General features: G+C 58.8%; 1 protein-coding gene across 1 annotated transcript; it reads left to right on the forward strand.

Annotated features, from left to right (window-relative positions):
* The first annotated feature begins 2,357 nt into the window (after positions 1–2,357).
* Positions 2,358–7,494, forward strand: PTX4 (pentraxin 4). Its single transcript, XM_060648026.3, has 3 exons — positions 2,358–4,552; positions 5,116–5,785; positions 6,819–7,494. The coding sequence occupies exons 1-3, from the start codon at positions 4,301–4,303 to the stop codon at positions 7,457–7,459; spliced, it is 1,563 nt and encodes a 520-aa protein (XP_060504009.3). The 5' UTR covers positions 2,358–4,300; the 3' UTR covers positions 7,460–7,494.
* Positions 7,495–10,381: the final 2,887 nt, after the last annotated feature.

The following is a 10,381-nucleotide window of genomic DNA, read 5'->3' on the forward strand; positions in this document are numbered from 1 at the left end:
AGGACGAGGTCTTCCTGGGACTCGGGGAATTCCTCCCAGTCCGCTTCTGGATTAGAGCCTCACTCTCGGGTTCCTACAGCAACTTCATTCAACTTCCATCCCCGTGTTTTCCCCAAGCCTATGCGGCCCATAGGTGCGCAGAAGATAAACTTAAGCCTATATGTATTTGAAAAATGCCTTTGGGCCAGTTTACATTTGAGCGAGATGAAATTTTTTTTTTAATTTTTTAACATTTATTTTTGAGAGAGAGAGAGAAAGAGCGAGTGGGGGAAGGGCAGAGAGAGAGAGAGACGCAGAATCCGAAGCAGGCTGCAGCCTCCGAGCCGTCAGCACAGAGCCAGATGCGGGGCTCAAAGCCACAAACCACCAGATCATGACCTGAGCCGAAGTCAGACGCTTCGCCGACGCAGCCACCCAGGCGCCCCATGAGCGAGATGAACAATTTTAAATGAAACTAATTTGGGGGCGCCTGGGTGGCTCCATGGGTGAAGCGTCCGACCTCGGCTCAGATCATGATCTCATGCTTGGTGACGTGGGGCTCTCTGCTGTCAGTGCTTGAGACCCTCGGTCTCCCTCTCTCTCTGCCCCTTCCCCACTCAGACTTTCTGTCAAAAATAAATAAACACTGAAAATAACTTTTACTCAGAAATGCTAAGGTGTGCTCGTGTACCTTTGCCAGCCAGCATTCAGTTCTCGGAGGAAGGTCTCAGTCTTTCCCACGTGACCAGGTGTTTCCTCTGCGGACACTTTCAGCATCTTCTGCATCCTCCGTGGGGTCCTGACCCTGGAGGAGAGACCTGGCCCCCTCTGGCGTGCGGCCTTGGGGATGGTGGATGCTTTTGGCTGTGACACCTTCCTGGATTATCTCCCCGCTTCCTTGAGTCCCACTCTCTACACTCGTGTTTTATCGGGTTGACCTCAAAGGCTGTTTTTTTTCCCTTTTCTTCCCCATCTCTTCATCTTTTTGCCCTACTTTCTGGGCAATCACTCAAACCTTGTCTTTCAGCTTTGCGGATTTACTTACTTATTTGGAAAATCCTAGTTTTCATTTCCAAGAGCAACTTCTTCCTCTTGATTATTCCTTTTCTCATAAGATCCATTTTTTTTTTTTTTTTTTTTTTGGCCTTGCAGACACGAAGCTTTTCTTCCCTCTCCCGCGATAGTGATTAAGATGTTTTTGAGCTTTTCCTTGGCTCTTGGCATTGTTCCGCCCGGGCAGATTTCTGTCAGCAGCTCTGTGTCCAGTGACCCTTAGCTGAGCCGTCACATGAAACATGAGACAGTGAAGGGCGGAAAGCTCTGTGTGTGGACGAGGGGAATTCGTTTTGATAGATGGGGGAAGGGAGGTGCTTTTTGTTGGTAAATGCAAGTTCCCCCAGGCCCGAGAAACTCCCGCCCTTTTGTCGCTGGATTCTACTCCTGAGACCAATATTGCCCTGTGTGTTGATTAACTAGAGTGAAATAAAAACTTAAAAAAAATCTAAGAGAATTTTTTTCAAATAGCTCCCATCCTCCCCCTACCTACCTGGGGGCAGGTGCCTGGCTTTGGTTGCTGCTTTCTGGAAGCTAGCGGAACCTCAGAGTTCCACAAGCCAATATGTAGACATTTATTTCAATTACTCGCTTTCAGCATTAGCCTTACAATAAGTGAATTTTGTGTATAATTTCCATTAAAATTATTTTTTTTAATTTTTTTTAACGTTTTATTTATTTTTGAGACAGGGAGAGACAGAGCACGAACAGGGGAGGGTCAGAGAGAGGAAGACACAGAATCTGAAACAGGCTCCAGGCTCTGAGCTGTCAGCACAGAGCCCGACGCGGGGCTCGAACTCACGGACCGCGAGATCGTGACCTGAGCCGATTGTTGTTTTTTTTTTTTTTTTTCCAACGTTTTTTTTTTTTTTTTTTTTTTTTTTTTATTTATTTTTGGGACAGAGAGAGACAGAGCATGAACGGGGGAGGAGCAGAGAGAGAGGGAGACACAGAATCGGAAACAGGCTCCAGGCTCCGAGCCATCAGCCCAGAGCCTGACGCGGGGCTCGAACTCACGGACCGCGAGATCGTGACCTGGCTGAAGTCGGACGCTTAACCGACTGCGCCACCCAGGCGCCCCGATTGTTTTTTTTTTTTAACTGACGATGAAGGAGATTGAAAGTCACCTGCACGCACTTGCACGCCCGCACACGCTTGCACACTGCAGACTTGCACACCTACACGTGCTTACATGCCTGCACACAGCTGCATATCCAGTCTTTCCCCGGGCAATGCTGTCCCATCACAATAGGTTGTGAGCCCCATATGTAACGCTCAGTTTTCTGTTAGCTGTACTAAAACGGTAAAAAGGTCAGGTGAAGATCATTTTAGTTTTAACATACGCGCTGCATACACAATACGAATATATATATACATACGTCTTAAAGTGGGCTTCACACTCAACACGGGGCTTGAACTCATCACCCTGAGATCAAGAGTCGCGTGTTCTACTGACTGAGCCAGCCAAGTGCCCCAAGAACATATTTTGTTTAACCCAGTCGATCCAGAATATTACCACTTCAATGGCACATGTAACGTACGATGCTTAGTGAGATCTTTCACGTTCTTTTCTCGTATGAAGTCCCGTAATCCAGTGTGGGTTTCATTACACCCGTGGTGCAGTGCAATTCCGACCAGTCACATGGCAGGAAAGGGGGGAGGGTTGCTCCGGGGTCAGACGGCTAGGCTCCAGAGAGCCACCTGACCACATCCCGCGGCAGAGCTGACGTGCAGAGGAGTCGCCAGCTACAGGAGGTCGAGCAGGCACTGGGGACCCGGCAGCTCTGTGTCCAGATTCACGCGAGTCTCTTCACTGAAGCCTGTGCCGTGTCCCAGCCTCCCCACCATCCCTGGACACCCCTAGCCTCCCAAACCTCCCTGTCACAAGCTGCATGGTGGTTCCCAAAAAGTAGATCCAAGTTCATGAATGCAAGCTTATTCAGAGAAAGAGTCTTGGTGGATATAATCAAGTTACAGACCCCAAGATCGTAATGGATTATGCAAGTGGGCCCGAATCCAGGGAGCAGCGTAACTTACAAGAGACAGAAGGACAGAGACACAGGGGAGAAGGCCGTGGGAAGGCAGAGGAAGAGAGTGGGGTGACGTGGCCACTAGGGGAGCCAGGGGCTGGACCAGGCAGGAGGGTCCTTCCCTGAAGCCTTGGGGAGGAAGGAGAAGGGCCCTGGGACGCTGGTCTCTAGAACTACAAGAGAATAAACTTCTGTTGTTTTAAGCTCCCTTGTGGCGGTCACTGGTTACACTAGCACAGCCATCGGCCTAAGTAAATGGGGCAGGTGGGGACCTCACCCCAGGGCCAGCTGTAGGGACCGAGATGCAGGGAGGAAGCAGGATAAAAGCATGGTCAGTTCAACACGCGGCTGTGCACAGACATGCATGGGTCCTCTGCCCCCCAGGTGCCCCTTCGATGGCAGCAAAATGACAAAGGTGAAGGAGCCCAGGGCCAGGAGAACACAAGGGACAGAGACAGCAGCAGGAGCAAGGATCCAACGTGGCCTGGGAGAGTGATAGGTGGAGGGTGGAGAAGGGGGAGCCCCAGAGGGCCAGAAGTGCGGCAGCGTCCTGGGCAGCAGCCTATGGCCAGTAACCAATGGAGGTCCAAGGTCAAGGTCCCTAAGGCTCCAGGGGGAGGACCCTTCCTGCCTCATCCGGCCCCTGGCTCTCCTGGTGGCCACGTCACCCCAGTCTCTGCCTCCGTCTTCCCATGCCCCCCCCCCCCCCGTGTATTCCCCTCTTCTGTCTCTTCTAAGGACACCCTAATTCAGCACGGGCCCATCGCCGGATCCTTAATGACACCCGCAAGGGTCTTTTTTCCGTACAGACTCCCATTCACAGGCACAAGGCAATTCACAGAGTTAGGACTCAGACCTACCATTTCGGGCACCACCATGCAGCCCACCACACAACCTACACCCCACAATAAGTTAAGACGTCTCCCAACCCCGTCCTCTGCCTTATCCAGAGGAGAGAGATGGGCCTCATGGGACTAGCACGCTGGGCCCCACCGCAGACCTGGCCCCGGGGGCTCCCTGGCCCTGGCTGGACCCTGTCCTGTTTCCACTTCTCTTTGGCGGGAACACGAGTCCGTGCGTCCCTGCTAAAGCCATCACTTCCGTCTGCCTCTGAGCCAGCCAGGCCAGGGCTCTCACCCAGAAGAATTACTTTCCGGAGAAACTGTTTGCCTCTGTTTTTAAGCTCGTGTCCTTGGGACACGTGACCATGTCCCCAGAGCTCGCCGGCTGGCGGACAGATGCTTTGCACGAAGGTGGTGAAGGGAGGAAGCTCGCTCCCCTGGCACTCGAGCAGGGCTGTGGGTGGCGAAGGAGCACACAGCAGACGGCCTCGCCCTGTGCGCGTCCTCGGGATGGGTGGCCCGCGGACGACCCTGTCTGTCTTCCTTATTTTTGTGCCTGTGTATCTGCATGGGGTTCTGTCGCGGGAAGCCGGCCCTGCAGCGCAAAGAAAACCATTTTTCGAGAGGCTCCGCAGACTAGAAGAGCAGGTAAGGGTGCCCAGTTACGCGGGGCAGTTGATGGTGTCCCAGAAACAGAGTGGGAAGTTGTCGGCGCTCTGGGGACCCAAACGTGGAGTCCTTGGTTCTTCCCTTCAGCCGATGCTATTGTCACCTGTGGTTGGAAAGCAGCACAGAAGGTTTCTTAGGCTCTGTTATGAAGATAAGCCAAGTGACCACGGGACTGGGTGGGCGTCGGGCTGGGAGGGGGCACGGGGAGCCCTGGGGAGTGCAGCTGGAGGGGCGCAGGGTCACGGGAGGGCAGGACCCTGAGGTTCACAGGGCCGGGGGATGTGGGGCAGAGGGGGCATGGGAGCCCGAAGCCCTCGCCCCACCTAGTGCAGCCCGGGGCCCTCGGGTTGGTCACCCACATCTCTGAGCTCGGCCACCCCGGGGCCGCGGTAATCGGCCCACCCCTCAGCAGCGGCCTGGGGATCACATCAGTGTGGAGCACGGCCAGGGCTTGGTAGGCGCCCAGACGCATGAGCGGGAAGTCATGTGCCGCGTCCTCCCCCGCCCTCGGCCCTTGTGATGGCTGTGTGTCCTCTCTCTAGTTTCGGAGGCTCCAAGAGGTGACCCTCACACACCTGCGGGGCCTTGCCAGCAACTACAACCTGTCCTACGACATTGACACTCGGTTCCAGAGCCTGGCCCTGGAGACCCAGGCCGTGGCCCTGGCCGTGAACCGGTCACAGGCCGCCGTGCAGGGCGACCTGAGCCGCCTCAAGACCTGGATGCAGAAGTCACAGCGCAGGAGCCGGAAGCTAGACTCCAGGCTGCTGGCCTTGGACTCCGTCCTGAGTGACAGGGACAGACAGCTGGCCCAGGCGGGGAAGGAGCGGGAGGCACAGGGGGATGGCCTCGCCAGCCTTGGCCTGGCCCTGCGGGCCCTACAGGACACGGTGGCCGGCCTCACGCACCTGGTGCAGAGCCAGGGCGCCAGGCTGGCTGCTCTCGAGGGACGGCTGCAGGTGGCCGGTCCTGGCGCCGTGGCCCCGGGGCCGACTCCGGCCCTGCCCCCGCCCCTGCCCCCGCCCCTGCCCCTGCCCCAGCTGGGGCTGCCAAGCCCAGGCTCCCCGAAGCTGCAGAGGGGCGGGCAGGCGCTCAGAGCTCTGCCTGAGCCCGGGGACCCACCTCAGGACTTCGCCAGCGGTCTCCAGGGGACGCGGGAGCCACAAGGCCCAGGCAGCCAGCGGACACGGCCGCCCGAGAGACCAGGAGAGAGTAAGTACTATGGCCCGCCCTTCCCCCGCTGGTGCCTCCTTGGGCCTCCGGTCCCCTCTGAACAGCCTTCTCCCCAGAGCTGTGAGGAGAGGACACTGGCCTCACAGTGGCACCTGCTGGCGAGAAGGAGGGGGCCGCGCAGGGGATGGTCTGTCTGCGGATCCCCCGCAGCCTGGGCATTAGGGACAGATGGGCACACAGGACTGGGGTGCTGCCCGGGGTAAACGCCCCTTCATCCGTGAGTCCGGTGGGCCAGCGAGTTAGAGATGTAGGTCCGCAGCCTGCCAATCGGGACCTCGGAGCAGGTACAGCTGCCCCAGGCCCACCCCTGCCCCCCTACCCATGGTGGGCCTGCCCCCCCACCCATGGACCCTTGGTCAGGCAGACCTGAAGGGCAAGGACCCCAAAGATGTTCAAGTCCTGATCCCCGGGCCCTGTGGATGCGTCACCTCACACAGCAAGGGGAACTTCCGTCTGCGATGACGCATCCTGAGATGGGAGGGGATCCGGGATTGTCCCTTCTAGGGGAGGCAGGAAGGTCGGGATCGGAGAAGGAGGCGTGACCCCAGGGGCAAAGTTTAGACGGATGTACAGGAGGGGCCGTGAGCCACGGAGTGGGGGCATCGCTAGACTGGAAGGGCAGCAAAGGAACCACGGCTGCCCACGCCGTGAGTTGAGTCCGGGGGAGAGACCCGTGTCTGGCTTTTGACCTCCAACCCGCAGACCCGGAAGACACTGAATTTGTGTGGTTTTGAGGCTCTAAGTTGTGGGGCTCCCTTACAGCAGCCCCGGGGGGCTCAGTTCTGCCCAGTGGTGTGACTGCCCCAGCTCCCGGTGTCCCCGGCTGTGAGACGGGCTGGTGGTTCGGCCGCAAGGACCAACAGGGCCGTGCACAGCCACCCTCGCGGTTACTGCTTGAGGCAGGTCGGCCACGGGGTCTGTGGCCTGTGCCCCACAGCAAGGGCAGTGCCCGCGGTCGTGAGCGCTTCTGCGGCCCCCTGGTGCCCGGGCTGACTCTCCCCTCTGTCCCCAGCCTGCAACGTGGGCCCCGTGCTCGTCTTCCCCAACGCCTCCACCCAGAACGTCGCCTTCCTGAGCCCCGGCTTCCCCGCAGGCCTGCGGGCCCTGTCTGTCTGCAGCTGGGTCCGCGTGGCCTCGGGCCACCTGGGCACCCTGCTCTCCTACGCCACCGAGGAGAATGACAACAAGCTCGTGCTGCACGGCAGGGACTCCCTGGTCCCTGGCTCTGTCCACTTCGTGATCGGAGACCCGGCCTTCAGGGAGCTGCCCCTGCAGCCACTGCTGGACGGCCGGTGGCACCACGTGTGTGTCATCTGGACGTCCACGCTGGGCAGGTACCGGCTCCACGTAGACCGCAGGCTAGTGGCCACCGGCTCCCGCTTCAGGGAGGGCTACGAGATCCCTCCAGGGGGGTCCCTTGTGCTGGGCCAGGAGCAAGACAGCGTGGGGGGTGGGTTCGACAGCTCCGAGGCCTTCGTGGGGAGCGTGGCGGGCCTGGCCATATGGGACCGGGCGCTGGTCCCCGGGGAGGTGGCAAGCCTCGCCACGGGGCGGGGGCTCCCTCCGGGCGCTATCCTCACGCTGGACGACGCCCACCGGGTGGGCGGATTCGTGCAGAGGGTGAACTGCAGCTGCCTGGCGCTCTGCCCCTGAGGCTTTGTTCTCGGGCTGGACGGGGACAGCCTGAGCAGCACCAGCCACTTGTCCCCCGGCCCCAGCACCCTCCCCCCCCCGTAGAGGGCCCCCTCCCGGACTGGGGAGGGGACAGGGCAGCGTGGAGGGAGGGGGGGGCGGACCACCGGGCAGAGCGGGGCTCTGGGAGGATGGCAGGCAGGGACAGAATGGGCTGTGACACCATGCCAGCCGGGCCCCACCTGCCAGCAGGGAGCGCAGGACTCCAGCGGAGACTCTCTGGGCGGGGGCTGCCAGTGGAGAACCCCGTTTTCCTGGAAATAGTGTGGGTGCATTTGAACTACCGTGGGCCTCTCTAAGGCGGCTTATGAAAGAGTCCTTCTGGGCTGTCCTTGCTCCCGTGTCCCTCGTGGAGAGGACCAGGGATCCATTTCCTGCCCCAGGGCTCCACTGCCCTATGCCGGGTACCCTGGGGGTTCCCTTAAGGTGCTGTGGTGGCTGGTGAGGCTGCCAGAGCCGTTGGGACAGGGGACCCACAAAGGGAGCAGGCTATTCAGGAACGAACGGCAGCCTCGCCAGACCCTCACCGGAGCGCGTGTCACCAAGTTCACCCGTGTCACGGGCGCAGTTCAAAGATGATCAGCGAGTTTACCGAGCTGGGCAACCATTACTGCGTTCCACTTTGAGGGGGTTTCCACGGCCCCTCACCCGCAAACCATGCCTGTACGTGGTCGCTCCTGCCGCCCCAGCCGCCGCGACCACAGAGCGGCTCCCCGTCTCGGCCGACCTGCCTGGACGTCGGACATCTCTCGTGATGGAATCCCACTCCGTGTCTGCCTCTGCCGCTGAGCCCCCCGGCCTCGCCCACGAGGCAGCACGTCAGGCACCCGTCCTCTGCTGTGCCCGCCCCCACCAGCTGATGGGCACTGGGGTTGTGTCCAGGCTTCGGCTTCAGCGAATAAAGCTGCTCCGGGCATTGTCACGTGAGTCCCTGTGCAGACACGCGCTCCCGTTCCCTCGAGTGGGCACCCGGGAGGAGGTTTTTGGGGCCACATGGTGGGGCGGGGTTTACTGTGTTGACATTGTAGGGTGATGGACATTAACTCGTCCGGGAGTGGAGATGCCCAAACCGAGGAGGAGCCAAACCCAGGCTCACAGAATCAGGAAGCAGTCAGTGTAGACAGAACAGGGCAGTCGCCCCCTCCCCCACCCCGCCCCGCCCCACGTGGGAGAGGTGTGGAATCACGGAGTTTGGAAACGGGCTGGGTTCTCAGCACTCCCCCTATTGAGTTTTATTTATTTTTTAAAGATTTTATTTTTAAAATTTTTTCTTTTACATTTATTTATTAGTGAGAGACAGAGCGTGGGGGGGGGGGGGGGCAGAGAGAGAGGGAGACACAGAATCCGAAGCAGCTCCAGGCTCTGAGCTGTCAGCACAGAGCCCGCATTGGGGCTCGAACTCAGGGAGCGTGACATCATAACCTGAGCCGAAGTCGGACGCTCAACTGACTGAGCCACCCAGGCACCCCTAAAGATTTTATTTTTAAGTAATGTCCACACCCAACATGGGGCTCAAACTCACAACCCTGAGGTCAAGAGTTGCACACCCAGGCATCCTGAGAACTGCCCCACTTTAAAAGTGAGAAGGGGCTCCTGGTGGCTCAGTGGTTAAGCATCCAACTTCGGCTCAGGTTGTGATCCGTTCGTGAGTTCGAGCCCGGCATCGGGCTCTGTGCTGACCGCTCAGAGCCTGGAGCCTGCTTCGGATTGTGTCTCCCTCTCTCTCTCTGCCCCTCCCCCACTCTCACTCTGTCTCTGTCTCTCTTTCTCAAAAATGAATAAACATTAACGAAATTTAAATAAAAATGAGAAAGCGAACTGGAGAGGCCCCCAAGCCCGCACCAGCCCAGCCTCAAGGGACCCTGGTTTCAGCCCTGCAGCTGCCCCGTGGGACAGGTGACTCCCTCGCTCTCTGCAGAGCTGTGGCCCCAGCAATCTGGGCCCCAGCCCAGATTGGGCCCAGCTGGGCCCCAGCAATCCGCTCAGACTCAGCCAGGCACCTCCCCCTACACCACCTGTCCATGAGTCAAGGTCTGAGGAGGGGTTCTGGAACTGAACCCCCCCCCCCACCGGGTGGCCACGTGAATGCCCCCTGAATCACTGGGCTCTGCTTCCTCTGGAATTTCCCCAGGGCACGACACCTTCAGGGAGAGCTGCGCCTTCTCCTCTTCCTTCCCAGGCGCCTCAGGCTCTTTCTGGAGCTCTTGCTTAGTCCCACTGTGCTGTTAAGGAAGGAGAGAGAACATCTTTCTTTAGGGAAGACTGGTAATCTGAGCAGTACTTCTTCAGAGACAGCTGGGCCCCCTGCATAAAAAGACCACTCAGGGTGTTACTTCTGAGTGTCCCCCCCACTTTGGGTGCTTATAACACCCAGGGGCCCAGGTAGCTCACAGCGGCACCCCTACGAGTCCATAAACCCTGACCACAGGGATTTGGCAAAGACAACATCGCTGTGGGCTCTCACATCCACATTCAGGAAAGTTCGTGGGAGAGGGGATCCCAAGAGGGCGCAGCGACCTGGGGAAGGGCTTGCAGTCAGGGCTGACTCAGCGGCGGGGGGGGGGGGGGGGGGGGGTTCTGGTAAGTGAGAATTTGAGACAAGGGAAGCCATCCAGGGTTTGGAGCAAGGCAGTCTGAATGGGGCCATCCCCATGGGGCCAGTGACAAAGTCCCCTGTGCATTTTGAAGCATGATCTGTCAAATCCCAGCTATGACCTGAGTCTGCCGTGTTTCTGGGTAAAGAGGACAAGACGACCCAGGTGTCCTCCTTATGTTGCGGGGGCCGGGGCCTGATAGGAAGCTGGGGCTGGTTTCTCTCTTCCCCACCTGGCCATCTATCCTCTACAAGGGCCACTGGTCCCGCAGAAGCACAAGTCCAGGCCC

The sequence above is a fragment of the Panthera onca genome, chromosome E3, assembly GCF_046562875.1.
Source record: "Panthera onca isolate mPanOnc1 chromosome E3, mPanOnc1 haplotype 2, whole genome shotgun sequence".
In the NCBI taxonomy this organism is placed as follows: domain Eukaryota; kingdom Metazoa; phylum Chordata; class Mammalia; order Carnivora; family Felidae; genus Panthera; species Panthera onca.

Excerpts from the sequence above, each read along its gene's own strand:
- PTX4 (XM_060648026.3), top strand. The coding sequence starts at position 4,301 with ATGCTTTGCACGAAGGTGGTGAAGGGAGGAAGCTCGCTCCCCTGGCAC. Across the intron at positions 4,553-5,115 it reads TCCGCAGACTAGAAGAGCAG|TTTCGGAGGCTCCAAGAGGT; the intron begins GTAAGGGTGCCC and ends TCCTCTCTCTAG. Across the intron at positions 5,786-6,818 it reads GCCCGAGAGACCAGGAGAGA|CCTGCAACGTGGGCCCCGTG; the intron begins GTAAGTACTATG and ends CTCTGTCCCCAG.